Consider the following 25,495-nt stretch of genomic DNA (forward strand, 5'->3'; position numbering starts at 1 on the left):
ATCCTCAGCATTATTGAGTGAAATGTTGCTCACCTGAAGCCATGTCTATTTCCATAAGCAATACTGAAGCTGCAAAATATAAAACCAGTCTGAGTATGGGTTTATCCCAGAAAAGAAGTAGTCCCTATATCAAGAGCTACTAAAATATGTAGCACCTCAGATTTCCCAGGAATATCATCTATATTGCATAAAACACAACATACTTAATCTGAGCAAATTCTACACTAAGCCGTGGTCAGCAAGGCCTTCTGGTCCTGCCTAAAGACTGGGTTTATGTTGCTTGCTGCGGTAATGTTGCTGCATGAGAAGTGTGCGGCCGAGGGTTGGCACCCCGAGCTCTGGCTGCTGCGGCTGCTGCTGCTGCTGTTGTGTGTACAGCTGTCGCTTGGCTCTGCTTTATGTATTTGTGAGTTTGTTTTTGTTTTTTCTCAGGTCTCTGACTTCCTTACTTGGCGGCACCGATCGCACTGAGCCGTGCCCTCGAGCCATGTCTGGTGTCTTACTCTTCCTTCTTGACCACCAGTCACCTTCCCTTGTCTAATTGTCGTCTCAGTAACTCCTGTATCGCTTTAGATGATATCTCAATTGGATTTCTGAAAAGAAAAGATGGGAAGATTACAGTGTAGGGTTATACTTTTCAGAAGCTAGCTACCTTGTGGATAAAGTTCCACATTCAAAGCCACACGTCACCATGGTGACCCTCCCTGCACGCTTTGCTCTACTCGGTGTCACTGAGCCTCCCAGCGCAGCCGTACACAGGCCGGCGTGTTTCCCACCACTCTGTCCCAGAGAACAAGCAGCTGAGCTGTGGCCGGGAGGATTTATTGATGAGTATGTCTTTACAAACAAACAACGCTGTTCCACTTGAGAAAGAAATCCAGATACCCACTTTACATTGTCTGGATTTTATTAAGATGATTTCATGTGACTTCCTATTTTTCTGTTACTTTTTTTAGTTGAGTTACAGTAATATTGCTTTTGGATATTAGCTCCTATGGAAGTAATTCCTGTTCTTTAGAAGAGACTGTAATCTACAGGGTGTGGTGGCTCAGGCCTTTAATCCCAGCATTCAGGAGGCAGAGGAAAGCAGTTCTCTGTGAGTTCAAGGCCAGCCTGGTCCCATAATGAGTTCCGGGATAGCCAGGGCTATGCAGAGAGACCCTGCCTCAAAAGAAGGAGAAGACACTAGTCGTATGGATCCCATGTTGGTATCGCATCTTGATGTGCAGCCTAGATCTAGTTAGGAGCACGTAGAGATTCGACTTGGATTTTGTAAAGAGTAAACTGTCCTAGATGTAATTAAGTCACTAGCTGCTTTTCTTTTCTTTCTTTCTTTTTTTAAAGATTTATTTATTTATTACATTTACAGTGTTCGGTTTGCATGTGTCCCTGCAGGCCAGAAGAGGGAGCCAGATCTCATTACAGAAGGTTGTGAGCCACCATGTGGTTGCTGGGAATTGAACTCAGGACCTCTGGAAGAACAGTCAGTGTTCTTAACCTCTGAGCCATCTCCAGCCCCTAGCTGCTTTTCTTAGCAGTTTATCCTGAACATCTTTTGTATATTTACGATTATGCTATTATTGTGATTTTAAAGTACACCACTGCTTTTCTGTGCCTTAGTTTACATCGCCACTCCCTGAGTTTGGACAATGAAATAGTGTCCAGTGCTGTCCTCTTACAAAATGGCTCAGGTGGACATACTGGATCAAATAAAATATACGTTTCTAATTGGGTGTGGTGGCACACACCTGTAACCCCGCGTGTGGAAGGTTGAGACAGAATTAAGGTCAACCTGAGCGACATAGCAGGATCCTTTCTTGAAAACAAAACGACACAGGAAACAGCTGAGTGTGCTGGTACACACCTGACGTCCCACGAGGCCCGAACAGGAAAATCAGAAAAAGAAAACACTTAATGCTTTTTTTTTTTGCCACATTTTACCACATTGGACTCATACCAGTTATTTTTCAAACTTCAAAAAGTATTACTTATAAAAGTAATATTCATAGACCTTCGAGGTGCAGAAACCTTTCTCTTAAATTGATCTTGGAAATTACATCTCCCCCTTTAATGCCTTTTGGTGGGTTTTCATTAATTTTCTGTCATATGGTTTGCATCCTCGAATTGCCTTCTTCAGAAGATATTTTCTGATTTATTTTATTTTATTTTATTTTTTGGTGTGGCGTAGCTTTCTCCCCATGATGTCACTCACTTTCTCACATCAGTTCACTGTCTGTCGGCACTGAGCAAGATGGTGCACACTGTGATCCCAGCGCTTGGAAGGTAGAAGCAGGAGGATCAGCTGACCTGGCTGATGAGATCCTGTCTCAAAAAATAAAATTCAAAAGAACTTTTCCGTGAAATAGCATATGTGGGTTAATCTCTGCTTAGAGCAAGAAAGAGCCTTGCCTGAAAGTGGATCCAACTTAACTGTGGGTCATTTTATCAAAAGTAGAAGTAGACTTTGTCTCGTTTTCTTTCCTTTGAGAACGTGGGTCTCTGAGCCACTCTAAGGCACTGTTTGGGCTTTGGTAGAAGGGGAAACGTCCTAGATACAGCATGACATAAGGAAATGTCCACGGAACTAGAGAACTAGCGGCAAGTTGGGCATTTACTCACGTTGGTTCTGCTTTGAAGTGACTTTTACAACATTGGATTCCTAGTATCCTCTCTGTATAGAAAATAATGTTTTTGAGAAACATTGGCTATGTGATTTGACCTAATAACTAAAGCTACTCAAATCTTGAAAATTACCATTTTGGAAAGCTGATAAACTCTGGTTTACCTTAATTTTCCTCCAGTAAGTTGCTAGTAGACTTTGATTAAAGAGTTTGTTTTAGGGCTGGTGAGATGGTTTAGCAGGTAAGAGCGCTTGGAGGCAAGCCTCACGACACACGTTCCATCATCCTTGGCACTGCAACGGAAGGAGAGGACTAACTCACAATGCACGATAATAATAAGAAATAAATAAGTAAATATTTCTTAAAGTTTGTTTTAAAGGAGCTAATGATTTTTATTCCTTCTAAAGTAAAAGACTGTTAATACAATATGATTCTAAGTTTTGTCTTTTCCTCTCAGAGAATGTCTCAGCTCCTCCTGACGTCACTGCAACTACCTCTTCCTCCTCCTCCTCCTCACTTCGCCCAGCAAACATTGACCTGCCCCCTTCCGGCATAGTTAAAGGCATGCACAAAGGATCCAACAGGTCCAGCCTTATGGATACGGCTGATGGTATGAGTCCCTCCGTTAAACTGGGAAGATTCAGATCTGCCTGGCAGCTCCTCCCCGTTGTCCTAGCTGCAGAGACACACTGCCACTGGCTCACTCACAGTCACCATGCAGAGTCCCCCTTGTCACTTTTTCACACTTGGTGTCTGTAAAAGGAACTGAGAACCAAGTGCGGAAGAGAAAGAGCTGTACAGGAGAAGAGGAAGCCTGGGGACCTGCCAGCCGTGTGCTCAGCCGTGTGCTCAGCCGTGTGCTCAGCCGTGTGCTCAGCCGTGTGCTCAGCCGTGTGCTCGGCATGGCGGCGGCGGCGCTGCATGGGTCTCCTGTTGTCAGAAAGTTTGGTCCCTTCCGAATAGAAGAAGATGGGCCAGGGCCAAACATCATTAGAAGTCAAATCTGGGAGGAAAGAGGAAGGGGAAGAAGAGTAAGAAAGAGAAAGCACAAAGTGTTAATAAACAAGGCATTTAATTCCTTAGAAGTCTCATTGGTAATAAAAAACTTAATAGTTAAGTTTTTCAAAAGAAGAAGTCTTTTGAGGTAGTTGAGGAAATAAAATATATTTATTAAACTCAATGATTTTAACTGAATTTACCATTTTTTTCCCCTTACAGGTGTTCCTGTCAATAGCAGAGTATCTACAAAAATCCAGCAGCTTCTCAGCACTCTGAAACGACCCAAAAGGCCCCCCTTAAAGGAATTTTTTGTGGACGACTCTGAAGAAATTGTGGAAGGTAGTAGTAAAAGTGCCAGAAGCACACACTCACTAGCAGCTGGGTGTGTACGGTCAGGGCTGAACGTGGCATGGCTTTTACTCAAGGCTGTGCTCTTCCCTAAGGAGCTTTTGTGTGTTAGGTGTCGGGAGATGGTCAAGGAGGACCAGGAGCTTAGAGTTGTCCTTGTTAGTGTAGTCTGAACTTGGTCACGAGTCACAAGTGCATAATGCAGTGTGTGTGGTGGTGGTGGTGGGGGGGAGTACACGCGCATGTGTGGAGGTCAGAAGTCACTTCTGAAAGTTCCTTCTCTCTCACTATGTCGGGACCAAACTCAGGTCAGCAGCCTTGATGGCAAACACCTTTATTTGATGAACCATCTCATTGACCTAGAAATACATCATTCGTAAAGTTATTTGCACTTTGTATTTTCTGAGAGTGTAGGTAACAAATCCAGCCTCAAGGCTTTGCCTACTCTTTCTTATAATACAGATGGGCCTTTCACTGGATCTGCTAATCAGTGCACACACTCGACTTTCTAGAGGACAGAGTGGTGGATGGTAAAGACATGCAGACGCACTTCCTTCCTCATGCTGTGTGACTTAGACCAGTCGGTTCTAAAATGAGTCAGCAGGGAGACAGGTTAGCCAGTAGGGAGGTAAGAGGTTGGTTCTGTGTGTGAGGTTGAAGACAGGTCATCAGTCCATCAATCATCAGAATTTATTTGTGCAACAGTTAAATACATTCACTGATGAAATCATGATATCCTGGATTTCATCAGAAAACTTGAAAAGGGAATGGAATGGGTGTGAGTGTGGGTAAAGGGCAGCCATTCTCTATGACTGAAGCTGATGGATAGACCTCCATAAAAAAGGTGAGGTGGGGGGGGGGGGGCAGACGGGCTGACTCTTACTGTGTAAGGAGCTACCAGTAAGCCCTACCAGTTTGTGCTTGTTTTTGTGGGGTTTGTTTGTTTATTTGTCCTGAGTCTAAATGTAGAGTATAATATCAGAATAGTAATGGAATTTGGCATATTGGAGACTAGTTTTGATCTTTGTCAGGTTCTAACAACGTTTTACTAATTGTAAATAGATTTCTTTGACTAATAGTCATTTTTGGAAAAGAAAACACCAGTATCTTTTGGAAGCATGAAAAAGTGTGCATGAAGCCCTAGTGGAAAACTGTGCCTACCAGGTGTAAAGTCTCTGTAGAGACGAGACAGTTTATTAGCAGTCACTCCTGGGTAGTCCTGTTAAATGTAGACTACCTTTAAGGGTCTGTAATGGTCTGAAAATTATGCAAAATAAGGAGTGAAATGAATATTTTGTCAGTAGAAGAATGAATTCTAAGAAATGGATGCAAGTAGAGATCATTACACTAAGTAAATAAGCCAGACTCAGAAACATAAAGACAGCATGTTTTTTCTTGCAGAACCTAGATTTAAATGTGTGTGTGCAGGTCCTGAAAAGGGGGGACTGTGAGAGAGGAGAAGGAAGTCTTAGCAGAGGTGGGCCTAAGAGGCAGAAATGAGAACTGTCTAGGGAGAGGGAGGCCAGCAGGAGGGGGTAGGAGAGCTGGGAGTGGGGATGAGCAAGAAGGAAGTGTCATGAATCAGACATACAAAAATGCTGTTAGGAAACCCGTCACTTTATATACTAACTCCGGAAAAAGAAGGAGTCAAAACAAATTCCTACAAATCTATCATAATAGGGAGTTACAAAGAACAGCTTTCTTCTTATTTTTAGTTGTCTATACTGATTTATTTTGCATGGATGGGTATTTTCCCTCGTGCATGTATGTGTAATACTTTCATTCTTAGTGCCCACAGAGGTCAGACGAGGGCATCAGATCCCCTGGTACTGGAGTTACAGACAGTTGTGAGCTGACATGTAGGTGCTGGGAATTGAACCTGGGTCCTCTGGCAGAGCTGCCAGTGCTCCTAACTGTGGAGCCATCTCCCTGGCTCACATACAGCTACAGCATGCACTAGGAGCATGCACACAGCAAAAGCAGGACAAGCTGGGCAGTGGGTGACTACAGACTTGGGGAGAGGAGCGAGAGCATCACCCCCGGGCGAGTCACACCTGAGTTGAAGGATTATCCTCACTGCTGTCTGTGTGCCCCTAGTGCGCCCTGTAGCTGTCTGTGCGGTGTTTGTTCTCTCCAGGTGCTTGTGGAGACAAGAGCCTTGGCTACGGTGTTCCTTGGCAGGCCTTCAGTTTGTACTTGTCCTTGCTTCAGCCTCCTGAACTCAGAGACTGTGGGCAAAGGCTCCCCCCTGCTTGTTCACCTTCTCAGTTTACCATAGTCTGTGCACATAATGCACACAGTAAATACGTGACTGTTTAGTCTATATGTAAATCATCTTTCCTTCTATGAGAATGTATAATTTAAGCCTGAGCACAGTGGGAGACAGAGGCAGGTGACTCTCTATGAGTTCAAGGCCAGCCTGGTCTACAGATGGAGATCCAAGCCAACCAAGCCTACTTAGGGAGACCCTGTCTTAAAACAAAAACAAACAACCAAAACCAACAATAAACAAACAAAAAAAATATAGGAGTTAAAGAATGATGTGAATAATCCTCGTTCACTGTAGCAAACCCTACGGTGTATAAATGAGTATTAACAGTCCCTCTGCGTCTTGGCGCAGGTGTTCTTCTCTGTCGCTCACAGCTCTGCTCAGCTAACACTGCTAAGCAGCCCCTGCATTGGGGGCACTGTAAGCCGTGATGGGAGTAAGAGCCACCCCTGCCCTGGACGCCGTGACTCCTCTGGAGGATGATGGAAGCCCTAAGGTCTTCCTTTCTGTTCAAGAATAAGCCAGAGACGCAGAGGAGGAAATGTGTTTGAGGTTAGAGTTGTGTTAGAGGCACATGAACTTACTTCGTCTTCTTGCCTGTTTGCTACAGTACCTCAGCCAGATCCCAACCAGCCGAAGCCTGAGGGCCGGCAGATGACGCCAGTGAAGGGCGAGCCCCTCGGAGTCATCTGTAACTGGCCGCCTGCACTGGAATCCGCCCTGCAGCGCTGGGGCTCTACCCAAGCCAAGTGCCCCTGCCTGACCGGGCTGGACATGTCCGGGAAACCAGTCTACACCCTCACATACGGTGGGTCCCACTGCGCTAAGCATTCTCAGGGATTGGGGGCAGTGTTTCTCTTGGTGTTTCGCAGTTGGATATGTCTCAGTTATTAATTAGACCCTATGTTCCAAGTGGAGCTATTGCTAAACATTTTCTTTAGAGAGGATTTGTTTTTGTTTCGTGTTGTGTTTTTGAGACAAAGTCCATGTAGCCCAGGATGGCCTCAAACTTGTAGCCAAGGATGGCCTTGAACTCTTGATGCTCTCAGCCTCCTGCTTTTGAGTCTTGTGTTGTAAAACAAACAAAAAATGGTGCCCTCTCTTTAAAGGGATACTTAAGGATACTCTTGTTACATCATAAAATAATATTTTGAGATGAACCATGTATCGGTGGCACTCACCCTTATTCTCAGCACTTGGGAGGCAGAGGTGGACAGATGTCTGTGAGTTTGAGGCCGGTCTGGTCTACATAGAAAGTTCCAGGACAGCCAGGACTACATGGTGAGACCCTGTCTCAAAAAGAGAAAGGAAAAAAAAAAAAGCCACAGAAAAGACCTGAAATATTAAGTCAGGCAGGGTGACGTTCTCTTTGTCCCGGGACAAGAGTGGTTCATGAGAGGCTGCTTGCTGTGGTGGGGAGGGTGGTACTGACCACCGCAACCGCTCCTGACTGGCCTTTGTCTTAGCGCGCTCGCTCGCTGGAATAGGCTTATAATTATTTTCTGTCTGATTGTTTTCTTTTCCCAGGAAAGTTGTGGAGCAGAAGTTTAAAGTTGGCCTACACGCTGCTTAATAAATTGGGGACCAAAAATGAACCTGTGTTAAAACCTGGAGACAGGGTAATTTGTTTTCTTTTGTTTAGAAGGTGATGTTCTTTTGTTTCTGATACATGCACTCTGGGCTTTTGTTGTACAATAGTAAGATTTACATAACTTCTTTTTAAGATGCTGATTTGTTTGTGTTATGTGTGTGGGTGTGCTGCTGCCTGCATGTACATCTATCTGTACCATGTGCTGGTGCCTAAGGATGTCAGAAGAGGGCATCAGATTGCCTAGAACTAGAGTTACAAAGTGCTTGTGAGCGCCCACGTGTGCTGGAAGGGTCCTCTGGAAGGCCAGCCAGTGCGTTTAGCCCTGAGCATCTTGGCGGCCCTAGTGTCGCTCTTACCCTGAGAAAATAAAAAAAAACAGTTTAATTCAGAGTCCCAGTGGTCTAGCTCAGTGCTAGGCGCTGGTTTGTGGTTGAGAGGCTTCGGGCCCCTTTCTGGAGCTGCTTATTGGTAAACTGAGGTAATAAAAAGGGAAATTAAGTCTTTCTGAAGGTAAATACTTTGATGTTGAATCCAATCTTTGTCTTTATAAAACTGGCTCTTAAAATTGTTAAAGGCAAGTTGACACTGTTCGTTTAGTTCTTAATTGGAAGTGACATTAGAGCTGTTTAATTTTCAATTTTTTTCTTTTCCTGTTAGTAATGTACTGAGTATGATTACTCCCTACCATTCAACATTACTGTTTATTTGTAGAATGAAAAACCAGCTACTCCACAGCAGTTTTTATGAATTAACTTACTTACATCTGTTGACTTGTCGGGGGTGGGGTCTTAAGGAGGTCTTGAGATGACTCTTGGGAATTGGTTCTGGATTTCTATTGACTCAGACTATCCAGACCGCACGGCAAGCCCCTTGTCCACTCAGCCACCTCACTGGCCCCAGCTTTCTTTTCAGTAGGCTAACGATCACAGAATCTCTTAAACTAACTTTTTTACATTTATTTGTGTGTGTGTGTGTGTGTGTGTGTGTGTGTGTGTGTGTGTGTGTGTGTGTGTGTATGTGTATGTGTGTGAACATGAGTGTTCATGTGGAGGTCAGAGGATAGCTTGTGGGAGCTGGCTCTCTCCTTCCACTACGTAAATCCTAGGGATTAAACTCAGGTCATCGGGCTTGGTGGCAAGCACTTTTAGACTATCTCCTGGACCCTCAAGTAACTCTTTAAACATGCTTTTGCAAGATGTCAGAAGTACTTAAAGTATGGCTTTTACTTATACAAATGGACACTGGGGATTTTCCATGGCTCACTAAATCTTAAGCAGGTGATGTTGTGTCTACCCAAGTGTCAAGATGGCCATTTGTGAGCAGTAAAGAAATGGTTCTGTGGAATTAGTCATTTTTAGACCTCTAGGGCAGTTTAAAGGTGTAGACTGAACTCACCTTTGGAGTGAGTTTAAAGACTTGATTGCAAATGGAGAAGAAGCAGGAATCTAGTGACTGAGGGGCCGGAGGAAAGGCTCACTGGCTGAAGGGCTTGCTGTCCAAACCTCGCTGTGGAGGGAGACCTGGAAGTTGACCTCTAAGCACACATGCACCATGACATACACCCTGTGCTCACATACACACCATACACAAACAGTAATACTAAATAAAAGGAAATTTTTAAAAATTAAAAAGAATCCAGTGGTATGATTAGATCTCAAATGGTAATCTGTGAATATCCAAGCACAAAACAAGCGTCGAAGTATAGTGAAATGTATGTTTTTGCATCCTTGAGTAAAGTAGGGAGGTGAGTTATCCCTGTGACTTAGCAGAAGAAACTGCAGACCTGAACACACAGGGCTTTCAGTGTTTTCCTTGCTCACCTCTTGGTAGTGGGTCGACTGTATTTACAGTTGTTCATGTTACCAGATGCCATCATGCTGAAACACTGCATGTTGAGTGACTAGGGAGTGATGGGATTAAGTAGTTAAGAGCAGGCCTCTGTGGTCCCAATGTGCATCCCTGGGAGATGCATAGCTTTAAAGTAGAGGCTGCTCTGTCTTGAGATAGCCACCACGTTTATGCCTTTAACCCTGCGCTAATGTAAATTGCCTCAGACTGCCTGAGTAACTAACATATTAGGCAAGCTGTTTGCTACTAAGTCACAACTAAGATTAAATGAAACATTTTACTGTAATGATAGTGAATTGCATTTTTATTTCTCAAAATGTGTAAGTTTTATGATTTGGCTTTGCTTTTTGGTGTTGCTAGGAATTGCAAATGGGACCTATGTGGGGCAAATATTCTCTGAGCTACCTCACCAACCCCCGGAATATATGGTATAACCATGGGGATGCTGGTGCTCCATCAGATGCTTTTGTCCTTCTCAGTCCCTTAATTTCCTTCAGAAGGAATGACTATTAAATATTTGACTTATTGTGTTCATGGGAGATGTTCTATGTGCATAGAGTTAACCAGTCTGTTCTCCACTGTTGTTGAATGTCTTTTGGGATTTTAGGTTGCCTTGGTTTACCCCAACAATGATCCAGTAATGTTTATGGTGGCTTTTTATGGATGTCTCCTGGCAGAGGTGATTCCAGTACCCATAGAAGTACCACTGACCAGAAAGGTAATATCACTGTGTTAATGTCCTTTGCTGTGATACAGTAGGCACTGGACTGACTCAGTGACACTAGAAGCAATGTGATTGCTGGGCTATGGTGGTGCACACCTTTAATCCCAGCACTCAGGAGGCAGAGGCAGGTGGATCTCTGTGAGTTCGAGGCCAGCCTGGTCTACAGAGCGAGATCCAGGACAGCCAGAGCTACACAGATAGATACTGTCTCAAAAAAAAAAAAAAAAGAAAGAAAGAAAGAAAAAAGAAGCAACATGATCATATTTTTAAATACTCTACTTTCCAAAAACATGAAAGTCGTCAAAAATTATGTAAATAAGAGTGTCAGGTAGATAACACATTTCATCTATGAAAGAATTTTTATAACGTTACCATTTTAAAAACCATAGGAGGCATATATTGAGTGTACAGTGGTTACCATTCATAGGGTGTACCATTCCTTCAGACTCATTTTATCAAGGAATTTCCTTTAACCATTTCACATAACCCAGAATGGCTGAGTGGAAAGGTCATGACGCAGTGGTGGAGGTGAGGGTAGGTGATGACACAGTGGTGGAGGTGAGGGAAGGTGCTGATGCAGTGTTGGAGGTGAGGGAAGATGGTGCAGTGGTGGAGGTGAGGGAAGGTGATGACGCAGTGGTGGAGGTGAGGGAAGGTGATGATGCAGTGGTGGAGGTGAGGGAAGATGGTGCAGTGGTGGAGGTGAGGGAAGATGGTGCAGTGGTGGAGGTGAGGGAAGGTGATGACGCAGTGGTGGAGGTGAGGGAAGGTGCTGATGCAGTGGTGGAGGTGAGGGAAGATGGTGCAGTGGTGGAGGTGAGGGAAGGTGATGGTGCAGTGGTGGAGGTGAGGGAAGGTGATGGTGCAGTGGTGGAGGTGAGGGAAGGTGATGGTGCAGTGGTGGAGGTGAGGGAAGGTGATGGTGCAGTGGTGGAGGTGAGGGAAGGTGATGATGCAGTGGTGGAGGTGAGGGAAGGTGATGGTGCAGTGGTGGAGGTGAGGGAAGATGGTGCAGTGTTGGAGGTGAGGGAAGATGGTGCAGTGGTGGAGGTGAGGGAAGGTGATGACGCAGTGTTGGAGGTGAGGGAAGATGGTGCAGTGGTGGAGGTGAGGGAAGGTGATGGTGCAGTGGTGGAGGTGAGGGAAGATGGTGCAGTGGTAGAGGTGAGGGAAGGTGATGACGCAGTGGTGGAGGTGAGGGAAGATGGTGCAGTGGTGGAGGTGAGGGAAGGTGATGACGCAGTGGTGGAGGTGAGGGAAGATGGTGCAGTGGTGGAGGTGAGGGAAGGTGATGGTGCAGTGGTGGAGGTGAGGGAAGGTGATGGTGCAGTGGTAGAGGTGAGGGAAGGTGATGGTGCAGTGGTAGAGGTGACTGATCCGGAATGGAGAGTTTTGTTCGGACCATGTCAGCCCTGATAGTAAAAATGACAGTGCAGATTTCCACTTAGGTTGGTTTCTCCCTGAGCTGTTTGTTACTGAGAATTGATGTTAGAAGCTAATACGATGGAGAATGTTGATTTATAAGAAAGCAATTTTTTTTTAAGTAATCAACAACTTGGTGGCATTGCTAAAGTTTTAGTTGATGAATAGAGTCTGTTGTTTTATTACTGAGGAAGTCATAAGGTTCTTCTTAAGTTGAGAGTACTTGTATAGTTTCCTAATGTTACTTCGAAGGTGGTGTGTGAACACTTCAGACTTTGCCTTTGGTTGCTTTTGCTGCTATTTAAAGTTAAATCTATTTCCTTTAAAGTAGAAGAATAAAGGAAGATAAGATTTGGTGTAATTGTCTGGAAATAGGCCTTTGATATCCATCTGCGTTATTCATGTTGTTCCGGCCTGGGTAGCTGTCCTCTTAGATCCGAGGGTAGGACTGGGAGAAGAAAAGTGGTAGAGTTTGTCCCCCTTGCTGAGAGCCAGAGCAGGTACAGTGGCTTAGGTGTGTACTCTACAATGTCAGGTCAGAGCAGTGTCTGCTCGTACTCAGGAAACCACCCCAGAAATTATGTGGAGCGTGTTGTCTGGGCTGCCTGGGCTCCACGGCACAGTGGCTATGCTGGAGCATCTCTGGGTGCTGTTGCTAAGCATGGTGTGCTCTTGCTCATTCATGCTCGCATCCTCACTGTGCTCATTCATGCTCACTCACGCTCACACCCTCACTGTGCTCATTCATGCTCACTCATGCTCACACTCTCACTGTGCTCGCTCATTTTCCTCCACAGGATGCCGGAGGTCAACAGATTGGCTTCTTGCTAGGGAGCTGTGGGATTGCCTTAGCTCTCACCAGTGAGATTTGTCTGAAGGGCCTGCCAAAAACTCAGAATGGAGAAATTGTTCAGTTTAAAGGTGAGTAATATGCATACCCAAATTACCAACTGAAAGTCAAACCTAAATACTTTAGTTTTCTTTTTCTTTTTCTTTCTTTTTTACTGCTTTTTTCAAGACAGGGTTTCTCTGTGTAACCCAATCTGTCCGCGAACCCACAGACATTCACCTGCCTCTGCCTCCTGAGTCCCAACTAGTTAGGATTTTAATAGAGTAACAGCTAAGGGCTTCCTGTGTGGTTTTTTGTTTGTTTTTAGTTCTTAGTCATTAGAAATAGGTACAGTAATTACCCTGTTTTTCAGGTAGGAAATTGAGAAACAGAATCCTCAAATCCCAGCTAATAAATGGCCAAGCAGTGGATTGAACCAGTCTGTCTGATTCTGTAGCCACACTCATAACCTTTGGGCTACTGGCCGGAAAGACTGGCTACTCCAGTGTGTATGTTAAAGCCGGGACAGCAGGACCCAAGGCTCCGCAGGCTTCTGTTGACAGACTAGTCTCCCCATTGTTGAGGAGCGCCAAGGCCTGCGTTTGTCATGTGTAACAAGTGCTCTCTTGAAAGAAGCTATAATTGGTGATTTTTCACTAACACCTAATAAAAATTAAGTATTTTATTGATGATGAAATGATCTTAATATGCTCTAGACATTTAAGATGACTAGTTCAGTGTGAAGTCTTTCATTCGTGGCTTAGGCAACTCAATTTTCACTCTGGGTTTGATTTAGGTTGGCCTCGCCTCAAGTGGGTTGTAACAGATTCCAAGTACCTTTCAAAGCCTCCCAAAGACTGGCAGCCCCACATCGCCCCCGCTGGTACAGAACCAGCGTACATTGAGGTAAGTCTGGGGGCTGTGTGTGTTTCCTGACTTTCCTTTAGTTTCAGATACATGTTAATGAATGCTAAGAGAGACATTTCCATTTTGTAGCCTTGTAAACGCCTTATAGTGGACCTTCTGTTGCCATTAACTTTTGAGGCAGAGTCGGAGTTTATTAAGAGAGATTTTAGTAAAGATTTGAAGCATAAGAGTTAAGAGGAAAAGAGGTATCCAGGAAGAAAGTTAAGACACAACCAAGGGCGTGGGCGTGGTCTGTCCCCTGTGCTGGTCACTGTCATCCTAACCGCTCAGTCAGGAGAAGGGAGCTGCAGAAGTCTTGGGAGAAGCACAGATGTGAGAGGTGGCCGACTGGCAGAGGCAAAGAAGTGGAGAAATGAGGGGAAGCAATGAGTTCAGCAGACAGAAAGGAAAGTTCTGAAACACAGATAACTGAGGGCTTGGAGGTTAGGGGACCGTGCCTGGCTGACAGCGGGACTCCTGTCTGCTTGCATAGCTCTCGGGGCTAAGGACTTCCCAGTCATTTCTTCATTCCTGTCAATGCCCAGGGAGATCTCAGCTTTTTTGTTAATTTATTATTTATTTATTTTCCTTTCTTATACTTTTTTTTTTTTTTTTTTTCGAGACAGAGTTTCTCTGTGTAGCTTTGCGCCTCTCCTGGAACTCACTTGGTAGCCCAGGCTGGCCTCGAACTCACAGAGATCCGCCTGGCTCTGCCTCCCGAGTGCTGGGATTAAAGGCGTGCGCCACCACCGCCCGGCCCTTTCTTATACTTTTATTAGTGATTTACTTTTATTATAAAATTAGCGTTGTCAGTTCTGTACAGTATTTTTGATTCACGTTCATCATCTCCCCTGTCTTCCCAGATGTACCCACTTCCCTACCCACCCAAATTTGTGTCTTTTTTTAAAAAACTCAAAAAGTACATGCACATACTCTTGGATGTGTGGCCTTCCACTGGAATGTGGCCAACCTATGGGGAGTTGGGGGCACACCTTTAAGAAGACACTCCCTTTCACCGAACCATCAATTGCCAATAGCTCCTGAGCTGGGCGTGGGACTTGATGCCCACCTTGCCTCTCCATGCTGGGATTTTGTCGGGCTTGAGCTTGAGCAGATCTTGCTCACACTGTAAGTTCACGTGGGCAACTGCCCTGTGTGTCCAGAAAACAGTTTCCACATTGTCACCCACTAGCTCTGATTCTTACTGTCTTCGCACCCACCTCCTCTTCGGCATGACCCTGAGGCTTGGGAGGAGGTGCCGGTTAGGCTGAGTATTCTGCGTCTCCCCTTCTCTGCACCTTGACAATTTTGTGTGAATCTTTGTGTTAATCCCCATGTGCTGCGATGAGAAGCTGTGAATGTGACAATAAGTTACTAGATTTCAACTTGTAAACCTGCCCTACGGGGTCAGGGAGTTGGCTTAGTCGGTAAAGGTGCTTGCCACCAAGCCCAAGGACCTGAGTTCTGTTCCCAAAACTTTCGAGATAGGAGAGAACTGATTTCCACAAGTTGTCCTCTAACCCCACATGTGTATCATGACATATCATGGAGGTGCCCCTCCAATAAATAAATAATATAAAAAAAAAACCCTGCTCTATGGACAAGGAGACGGAACTACAACCTTCGGTAACTGTCCAAAGGTCACATGACTGAAATCCTGTGACTGATGCTGTGCCCTTCACCTCTGTGGCCTCTTAAGACTTGCTCACCAGCTATTTGCTAGATTAATTAGTAAGCACATCCATTAAACTTTTTAAAAGGCTTGGGGTATGGTAATACTGAAATCTTTTGTAATAACAAGTATGAATAAAATTTGAGATAGCTTTGGCCACGAAAGAACAGGGTGGAGAAACTGTTGACTGCAGAGAGGAGAGAGCGGAGTGTGTCTGAAAGACAGTCGAGAGGAGAGAGACCGTTCACTGGTGAGGCTTCTCACCTCACTCCCCTCCGGACACTGGAGCTGCCGGCCGAGGTCGGCCCTTTACCACGCAGCCCTCCGTAGCACCCTGGCCTCATGTAGGATCCACTTGCGTGAGAGCCCCGTGTTCCCACAGATTCTCCGATTGTGTTGGAAACGATTAAAGGGCTGTCAGTAGGCGGGAAGTAAGAACGGCTTTATTATATAAAAAGGTTTATGGGGCAGCTGGACGGCTCGGCAGGTAAGACCTCGCCGCTGGGGCCTGACAAGTTTGACCACAACATTCGCATAAAGTCGGGAGGAGAGAACCAACGCCACAGCGCTGTCCCCCAACCTTACACGTGTGCTGCGGCATGTATGTGTGCTCCCCCACACCATACAAACATAATAGCGTTAAAAACGCAGATTTATGTCGACTGGCTGGGTTATAAAGGGAGCAGTAGGTTTTAGGGTTTTGTTGTTTTTTCCTCTAAATTTTATGTGTGAATGTTTCACCAGTGTCCCTAAGTGGACCGTGTGCATGCAGTTCCTACAGAGTCCAGAAGAGGGCATTAGATCCCCGGAACCGAAGTTCTAGACAGTTGTGAACTGCTATGGAGGTGCTGGGCACTGAACTGGGTCCTCTGTAAGAGCAGCCAGTGCTCTGATGAGCCATCTCCCCAGCCCTGACCTGCTTAAACAAAAGCTTCTGAGCTGGAGAGATGGCTCAGTGGTTAAGAACACTAGCTGCTCTTCCAGAGGAAGAGTTCAAGTTGTTGTTGGTTTTTTTTTTTTGTTTTGTTTTGTTTTTTTGTTTGTTTTTTTTTTGTTGTTTTTTTTTTGGTTTTCTTGAGACAGGGTTTCTCTGTGTAGCTTTGCACCTTTCCTGGAACTCACTTGGTAGCCCAGGCTGGCCTCGAACTCACAGAGATCCACCTGGCTCTGCCTCCCGAGTGCTGGGATTAAAGGCGTGCGCCACCACCGCCCGGCCGATGAACAGTCTTAATTCACATGGTGGCTCACAACGGTCTAACTCCAGTTCTAGGTGATCTGGCACCCTCACACAGACATACATGCAGGCAAAACACCAATGCACATAAAATAAAAATAAATCTTTTTTTAAAAAGTTATTGGAGTGAGCCAGAGCTCATGGAGATGGGTAGGGTTAGAACACCATAGGGGAGTTGAATACGCCAGATTTAGCTACTGATCCCGAAGAGAGAGAAGGCAAGAAACACTTAGATTCCTGATTTGGGCACCTGGATGAATTGGGGCACCGGATGAAACCGAATCCTTCAGTTAAATAGAAAATACAGGAAGAGTCAGGCAGTGTGTGGTGCACGCCTTTAATCCCAGCACTCAGGAAGTAGAGGAAAGCAAATCTCTGTGAGTTCCAGGACAGCCTGGTCTACCTAGTGAGTTCTAGGATAGCTAGGGCTTCCTAGTGAGACCCTGTCTCAGAAAGAAAGGAAGAAAACACAGAGAGAGTTCTCCTGGGTGGAGGTGGGGGATGGGATGGAGCGTTGGTGGCAGCATGCTTCCCAGTGACAGGAGGCACTCCAGCAGGGTGCTGGGGTCCGGGTCTCTGAAGGAGAGGCTGGGTGGACACAGAGCCAGGAGTCAAGCCGAGATGAAACACCTGATGGCATGAGGAGAGGAAGGAGGGGGATTCTCACGAGTGCCAGCATTGAAGGCATAGTCAGAGATGATTGTGGGTAAGATAGCTCCCGAGAGTCTGAGACAGGAGCATTGCCACAAGTTGCAGGCAAGCCTGGGCTACATTGTGAGACACCTTGTCTGAGAAAGGGAGAGAAAAACAACTCCGAGATGGTCAGAGTGATGAGAAGGAGAGACCAGGAGCCACGGGAGCGAAGGAAGTTAGATGGGCAAAGACCTGTCGGGTAACTTGTACAGCCACCTCTGTGATGTGACGTCCGAAGGCTGCAGCCTGGATGGCACTGATGACAAAAGCAGGGACACCGTCTACAGGAGTGAGGGGGGGCCTGCTGCCAGCTGAGGTCCCATGTCTTCTTGGTTTGGTATTCCTGTGGGACTAGGGGATCAAACCAGTGTCTTACACAGCTCGGTGGGCACTCTACCACTGAGCAGCCCCCGAGGAACAGCTGTACTGGGCATCATGCTTCTGTTCACACAGCTCAGTCACTTGGCCTCAGTGGTTTTGGTGACTACGTCATATTGATGAACAACTAAACTTTGGAGTCATTTTGTGCACGCTCCAGCCAGGCTTCATTGTCCCCCAGTCTTGGCTGTTTAGCTGGAGTTTGGGATCCAAGTGCAAAGCCTTAAATGTTCCTATTCAGCATGTAAAGTTAAGCCCACCGTCTTGGTTTATGTGGGTTTCGGTTCGGCTCTGAGTTTTGTCGGTTATGACAACCCATCTTACCGTGCTTCTAAGTTTGTTTTCTCTCTCTCTAGTATAAAACAAGCAAGGAGGGGAGTGTGATGGGGGTCACAGTGTCCCGGCTCGCCATGCTGTCTCACTGCCAAGCTCTGTCCCAGGCCTGCAATTACTCGGAAGGTCAGACCTCAGCCCGTGACTGCTCTCATTGTTAGCTCCACATTCGTGTGCCTGTGAGCGCCCACTTGGTGACTGGACTCCATTTAATGACCAAATTCAGGTGGAAATGTTCCAGAACACATTCTTGGCTTGCTTTTGCCTTCTTTAAGAAAAAAAAAAAAAATCTGTAATTTAAATAAACTTCTGGACAAACCAGATCTATGAAGTCTGATTTCTGAAGTGCAGAAATAGAAAACCTCCATTAACCATGTGTTTTGTTCTGTGGGGCTTAGATGTCGCCATCTTCCCATGTGGAGCTTCCAACTAAGTATTGGTCCAAAGGTGCAAATTAAAACAGAAAACCTTCTGAACTAGATGATGTGGTCCACAGCTGTAGTCCCGACACACTGACACAGGCAGGAACAGTGTCAGTTTGAGGCCAACCTGGGATACATAGTGAGTTCCAGGCCAGCCTGAGCTATGGTATGAGATGAGACCCTGTCTCAAAAAGAAAAAAGAGTGTAAACCTTTTGGTATATAAATATATATTGCGTAATTACAGTCAAAGCAGGCTGGCCTCCACCTCAAGCCCCTTTGTGCCCAAATCATGGGCCTGGGCTGCCAGATCTGGCTTCAGCATGTACTTCCAGATGTTCTTGGTAACATTCATTTTTCAGTATTTTATTTCCCTTTGTAGAGTGAAGGGTGACTGTGTGCATTTCAAAGCAACATTTTTATCTGATTTTAAGTATGTGCATATGCATGTATGAGAAGAATCATAATGCCACAGACAGGGTCCAGTTCCAGTACGTTCATTCAAAGGGTCTGCCCTGGGGTACTGAGACTCAAGCTCCTGAGTATTAGAAATATAGAGAAATTTATCCTAGAGTGAAAACAATTAAATGCAGCCTTATGTGTACCTGTTTTATTTTGTTGTTAACCTATCTATAGATACACCTAGAAATGGGCATCTGTATACATGGGGTTTTATATAGAACAATATTTCATGTTTTTCAAAGAAGTATAATTTTTACATATATTTGTGAAAATTCAAGTTTCTTAAGCCAATACTTGTTCCTTATTTCACTAGGAAAAAACTCTTGAATGATGCCCCTAAATGCTAAAGAGTTTCTGCCTTAGTGTCTCTGTAATGGCCACATCACCCTGTCACCTTCCTCCAGCCAGTTTGTAGGGGTCTCAGCAACCAGAGACTCTGATCTCCTAATTGTTTTTCAAAAGGAGCATGAATGTGGTTGTCATTTCCTGCTCAGCATGACCTCCTCTTGTTTCCCTCCATCTTCTCTTTTCTAGGAGAGGCCGTAGTAAATGTTTTAGACTTCAAGAAGGATGCTGGGCTGTGGCATGGCATGTTTGCGGTAAGCTGTAGGGGTGGGGCCTTTATATTAAGATGTGCCTGAGGCCGAGGCTCTGTGACAAGTGCATCTCTTGGGGTTGCAACTGAAGCTCATAAATGTCAGTGACATTTTCTAGAGGACACGTAAGCGTGGGGACCTGAGCTTAGATCCCCAGGATCCATGAAAAACAGGTACAGTAGTGCACATCTGTGATTCCAGTGTGAGATGATTGGAGGCAGAGGATACAGTAGTGCACATCTGTGATTCCAGTGTGAGATGATTGGAGGCAGAGGCAGGAGAATCCCCTAAAACTTATCCCAGGAGTCTGATGTAGTAGTGAGTGGTGAATAGCAAGAGACCCTGCCTTGGGCTGGAGAGGTGGCTCAGTGGTTAAGAGCACTGGGTGCTCTTGCAGAGGACCTGAATTCAGTTTCTTGTACCTACATCAGGTCGATTACAACCACCTGTGATTCCAGAGAAGGAGAAGCGGGGGTAAATTAATTTAAATTGAATAAAAGAGGCCCTGCCGGATTCAAGGACCAATGCCCAAGGTTGTCATCTGACCTTCACACTCACAGCATGGCACACGGGTCCACAGCCATACATGAACACTCATGGACACACATCATGTATACACACAGTAAGAAAAAAGACAAAACTACATGCTTCGAGCACGGAAGAGAGTAACAAGGGGGGGTGCTTCCTGTAATAGGAGGAGGGAGCGCGCTGTGGGTGTCAGAAGGATGGCGTCTTTCTCATCCCGTCATCCGGGAGTGTCCATGAGGAGGTGACAGCCAAGGTGGACTTTGGAAATAGCTAAGTTGACCTAGGTAGAGATTTTTGGTGGGTAGAATTGGAAGGGTTTATTTCTTTGGGAAAACTACATATATAAGATGCCATTTAGGTGGAAAGAAAAGTATGGGACCATGAAGTTGAAAAGGACTTCAGTCTGTTTACTCTTTTTTTTGTTTTTAATTAGAAGTTAACAAAACAAATAAAAACTATGTTCTGAGAAGGGATCTTCTGTAATCCAGTGCAGATAGAACATTGTTTTCCTGACACTGAGTCTGTGCCAGCACTAGGACTTGAGGGCAGGGGATGGTACCTTGTATGGAAGGGCATGTAAGTGGTGGCAGTGTGGTTGATCTCAGGCTTAGTTGGGGATGGTGGCTGATATTTATAATCCTAGCACTTGGGTGACTGAGCAGAAGAATCGCCAGGAGTTCAAAGCTAGTCTGGGATACTCCAATTCCAAGCCAGGTAGAACCATCTTAAACACACACGCACATGCACACACAGACGCACACACACACACCGCATCCATTACCAACACTGGCTTGATTACTCTGTTGCACTACGTCTCTGGGGATCTCACATCCTTGATGTGGATGGGCAGGAGGACAGCGACCTGCCTGACCCTCAGTTCTGTCAGCTTTCTCTGTACAAACACTTGACCTGTTAGGAACTGGGGAGCTAATCTTGTGCTTTATAGTGCTGCTCCATTGTCAGTCCTTCCCTCAGCCTGTGGTGTGTGGTAAGCAGGACTGCCATAGAGCACCGGGTAGTGCCTGCTAACTCTCTGAAAGCAGCAACTTTGTGACCCAGCAGGGCTTCTCTTCTATGTCTACCTTAAGGAAACAGTTGTGCACATGCTAGTGGATGTGAATCCAGATGCCTTGATTCCACACTGGTTATGACATGTGCAGCCGTACAAAGGGAACTGGTAGCCCCCTGATTCTGAGGTGCATAGACTTATATATGAAACAGTAGAAGTGAAAAGCAGCAAGTGGTTAATACATGTATCTTGTGGTGGCTTGCATTTAAATACTTTGTGTTTCTAAAGTCACTTGTGTATGCACATGCGTGGACAAAGGACTGGAGGGATAGGTATCATCATTGTGATGCCCTGGGAGAGAGAGGAGAGAACCAGGGTTAGAGCAGCTCTTAGAGGTGCTTTAGCACTATTGCTGGTATCTCGTCGTTTTGGAAAGGGTGGACTTGAGTAATACCTCTATAACATTGTTAGCAGAATGTCAGCACAACAAAAGGTGCTAAACACATGTTTTGTGTTAACCGCTTCGATGTCTCTTTGCTTTTCAGAATGTAATGAATAAGATGCATACAATTAGTGTGCCCTACTCGGTTATGAAGACCTGTCCTCTCTCTTGGGTCCAAAGAGTCCATGCCCACAAAGGTAATCACACACATCCACATGCTAATTGAGACTGGTGGAAGTATGCCCCTGTAGAGAAACAGTTCTTTGCCTTGGTGGCTCTCCAAATTTTGGAGTTGTTATTGTAGGTAAGCTGTTTGCTTTATCTCCCTGTATTCTTTCTTACAAATTGAATTCTCTGGAATTTGAGCCATAGTTAGCTCTATTGAATGCTGTGTTGTCCGAGTTTCCTTGACTGTGCAGTGGCTGAATATGATGCTTGCTTACCCAGAGGTTCACACAGTCTTTTTTAAACTTTAAAAATTTTCTCCAACTGAGAACTATTACTAAATAAGTAAAAATGTTCTTACTGTAACATATTGATTCTGTGCCCACACTTAGCGTGTCTGTGTGTCGTAACTCTTCCCCTTTGATCTATAGCCAAAGTGGCTCTCGTGAAGTGTCGGGACTTACACTGGGCCATGATGGCCCATCGGGACCAGAGGGACGTGAGCCTGAGCTCTCTCCGGATGCTGATTGTCACCGATGGCGCCAATCCCTGTGAGTGCTGGGGTAGAAGTCCCAGAACATCTGACAAGCAGCATGATCTGCTCCTTTTCTATAAGCTTTTCTGTTTTCAGCATCTGTGTTGAGATGTCATTTACAAGTGACGGCACTTGTCCGTTTCAAGGGTCTGATTCAGTGGTGCGGTGTGTTTGTGGCTGTGCGGTTATCACCATGACTGAAGTTTCAAATACTTGTGTTAACCTAAGAGAAACCACACACTCACTGTTGCTGTTCATCCTCTCCAGTGTCCTTCAGCCACAGACAGTCATGAATTTCCTTCCTCTAAGGAAAAAAAAAAAAACAGATTTAAAAAATGATTGTGTATGTTTGTGTGTGTGTGTGTGTGTGTGTGTGTGTGTGTGTGTGTGTGTATGCGCACATGCCCCATGTGTTCAGGTTCCTTCAGAGCCCAGAAGAGGGTGTCCGACCCTCTGGTTGTGACACTGGGGCTGGCAGCAGGACTTGGGTCCTGAGGAAGAGCAGCAAGCGCTCTTGAGCTGCTCTCACACCTCCAGCCCCCACACGGTCTGTAGTCCGCCTGCTCTACACACTCGGTGTGAGGCGGCCTCGTGTGTGGCGAGAGGCTTCTCTCAGTGGTGTGTTTTGCATTTGTCAGAATCCTTTACATTAGCATGTAGAGCATCATAGACACACCACATTTGTTTATCCATTCATCTCTTGATGGACTTATAAGCTCTTTGAAACCACGCCTTACTCATTTGAATCCTCCATGGGAGGCTCTTAGGTGAAAGGAGAGGTTTGGACTTGACTTGATATGTATATGAACTTGGTGTAAATTCTTCCATGCAGCAAATAAAGGGAATTTGCAAGAACTTGTAGAGACCTTAGTGTGCTATCTGTTTTTCTGGATAAGCTGGTCCTCCACTGGGTACTTGAGGGAGCACTGGAAGCTGAACTCTTTCTCCTAAGTGAATTTACTCGTCATCCTGCCCTCAAGCACATGGAGAATGTATACAGGAAGAGTCAGAGAACATCACCGAGAGCGGATGGGGCCGCACGGCTGCGTTGCTCTGGCTGCAGTAGATACTTAGGAGGGTGGCTAGAGCCCGCCTGGCTGCATGTCAGCCACAGCGTTTTCTCTGAGCTTGCCCTGTCACGTTGGTGGGTGTAGTCTTTCCAGACTGACTCTAAGTACTGTCAGGGACCTGTCATGTGTTGGATGAATGTGTCTCAAGCCCCTCACAGGCACAGTAAACCTTTTGCACACGATGAGTGACGTACAGTGTGAGTTCTGACAGACAGCTGTGCCACACACACCCATTAGTCCATGTGTCTCACACACCCGTTAGTCTGTGTGCCACACACACCCGTTAGTCCGTGTGTCACACACACCCACACACCGTTGGTTTGTGTGTCTCACACACCCATTAGTTTGTGTCTCACACACCCATTAGATTCCTGAAGCAAGGGAATGGTGGTTTCAGCTATTAAACTGATCCTTTCCCACGCCTTAGGGTCTGTGTCATCTTGTGATGCTTTCCTGAGTCTGTTCCAAAGCCACGGACTGAGACCTGAGGCCATCTGCCCATGTGCCACGTCTGCCGAGGCCATGACTGTAGCCATCCGCAGGTACCGTTCATGAGGTCGGGTGCTCTTGGTGTCTGGCACAGCCTGTATGAGATGTGTGCTTTTTTCCAGATGATGAGAAAGGAGTTAAATGATTTTCTGCTTCATAAACCTAAAAGTTGGGGCTGGAGAGATGGCTCAGCAGTTTAAGAGCACTGTCTACTGTTCCAGGGGACCTGGGTTCAATTCCCAGTACCCACATGGCAGCTCACACCTGTCTGTAACTCCAGTTCCAGGGCTTCTGACCCCGTCACACAGACATACATGCAGGCAAAACACCAGTGAACATAAAATAAAAATAAATTATTAAAAAAATACCTAAAAGTAAAATTTCCCTAGTAAAGTCATTTCAGACATCTCATTATTTTTTTCTTCTTGCCAGAAGTATACCTAGAAGCTGAAATTTTATTTTAATTATTCTATGTCATATTTGTGAGTTATTTTTCTGTGTTGTTTACTCTTCAGAATCCCTTGAGTAGTAAGTAGAAGTAGTCTGTTCTTGTTCTGATTGTACCTCAGACATGGGAAATATGCCTTATAGTATATACATTCCACACCAGCATAGTCTTTTCTCTTTAAAGAAAAGTGTGTGTGTGTGTGTGTGTGTGTATCTGCAGACACCTGAATCGAGGTGGGCAGGGTGCTTATGAGCAGATACCAGAAGAAGGTGTCAGGGTCCGATCACTCCCTGCCTGTTCCTCCTGGGCGGGGTCCCCCTGAGGCTCGCATCTTGGCTAGGCTGCCAGCTGACAGGCCCCAGTGACCCTCTGGCCTTTGCGCCCTTGACCTGGGTTTGTAGGCGTTTGGGGATCCCGGCTTGTTACATGGCATGCTGGGACCCAAACTCTGCTCTCCTCATGCTGATCACTATAGCTAGAGTTTTCCTGCCTGGCCCACAGTCAGGACAAATCTCTGATACCCGCAAGTCCCACAGCCGCTCAGACCCAACCAAGTAAAAACAAAGACTTATATTGCTTACAAACTGTATGGCCGTGGCAGGCTTCTTGCTAACTGTTCTTATAGCTTAAATTAATCCATTTCCATTAATCTATACTGTAGCTAGAGTTTTCCTGCCTGGCCCACAGTCAGGACAAGTCTCTCTCACCTGCCAGTCCCACAGCCACTCAGACCCAACCAAGTAAACACAGAGACTTATATTGCTTACAAACTGTATGGCCGTGGCAGGCTTCTTGCTAACTGTTCTTACAGCTTAAATTAATCCATTTCTATAAATCTATACCTTGCCACATGGCTCGTGGCTTACCGGCATCTTCACATGCTGTTTCTCATCGTGGCGGCTGGCAGTGTCTCTCTGACTCAGCCTTCTACTTCCCAGCTTTATTCTCCTCCTTGTCCCGCCTACACTTCCTGCCTAGCCAATGGCCAATCAGTGTTTTATTTATTGACCAATCAGAGCAACACATTTGCCATACAGAACATCCCACAGCACTTCCCCCCCCCCTTTTTTTTCCCGAAAGGAAGGTTTTAACCTTAACAAAGTAAAATTACATATAATTTGGGAATTTGGGCGTAGCCTCTCTTACTACTTCCTGCTGGAGGGGGGCGCTGTATCTTATGGGGATACAAAGAAAATTTTAGGATTATGGAATAGTCCATGAGGCTGTATCGTCTGAGCCAGTTGCCTTGAAACCATTCTGGATGTTGGATCATCTGGGCCATGGTGTCATCGGAGACCTTTCAGGGGGTCTTGGCTGGTCAAACCTGATGTATCTTAATCTTGAACAAATCCATAGCCTCTCACTTTCTGTGGGAACAAAAGAGGCTCTTTTCCAAAGCAACATATCCTTATATCCAAATTTTGAAGTCAAGGTATCTTTAAAATGTACATTTTGGCATAACTC

The 25,495-nt window shown here is 45.5% G+C and overlaps 1 protein-coding gene across 6 annotated transcripts in view; it reads left to right on the top strand.

The window, feature by feature from the left end:
• Dip2b (disco interacting protein 2 homolog B) overlaps positions 1-25,495 on the top strand; it is a 205,921-nt gene that overhangs the window by 125,661 nt on the left and 54,765 nt on the right. For 4 of the 6 annotated variants that reach the window (XM_052748954.1, XM_052748959.1, XM_052748957.1 and 1 more), the window contains 12 exons: positions 3,079-3,231; positions 3,840-3,962; positions 6,848-7,045; positions 7,765-7,856; positions 10,284-10,394; positions 12,620-12,743; positions 13,448-13,557; positions 17,891-17,993; positions 19,284-19,348; positions 21,428-21,521; positions 21,921-22,040; positions 23,522-23,636. In XM_052748954.1, the coding sequence (XP_052604914.1) occupies positions 3,079-3,231; positions 3,840-3,962; positions 6,848-7,045; positions 7,765-7,856; positions 10,284-10,394; positions 12,620-12,743; positions 13,448-13,557; positions 17,891-17,993; positions 19,284-19,348; positions 21,428-21,521; positions 21,921-22,040; positions 23,522-23,636 (1,408 nt within the window). The remainder of the gene's footprint in view (positions 1-3,078; positions 3,232-3,839; positions 3,963-6,847; positions 7,046-7,764; positions 7,857-10,283; positions 10,395-12,619; positions 12,744-13,447; positions 13,558-17,890; positions 17,994-19,283; positions 19,349-21,427; positions 21,522-21,920; positions 22,041-23,521; positions 23,637-25,495) is intronic. The other 2 variants (XM_052748955.1, XM_052748958.1) reach the window with 1 other exon arrangement.

This window comes from Peromyscus californicus, unplaced genomic scaffold, assembly GCF_007827085.1.
Source record: "Peromyscus californicus insignis strain IS unplaced genomic scaffold, ASM782708v3 Scaffold_20__1_contigs__length_68692818, whole genome shotgun sequence".
NCBI lineage: Eukaryota > Metazoa > Chordata > Mammalia > Rodentia > Cricetidae > Peromyscus > Peromyscus californicus.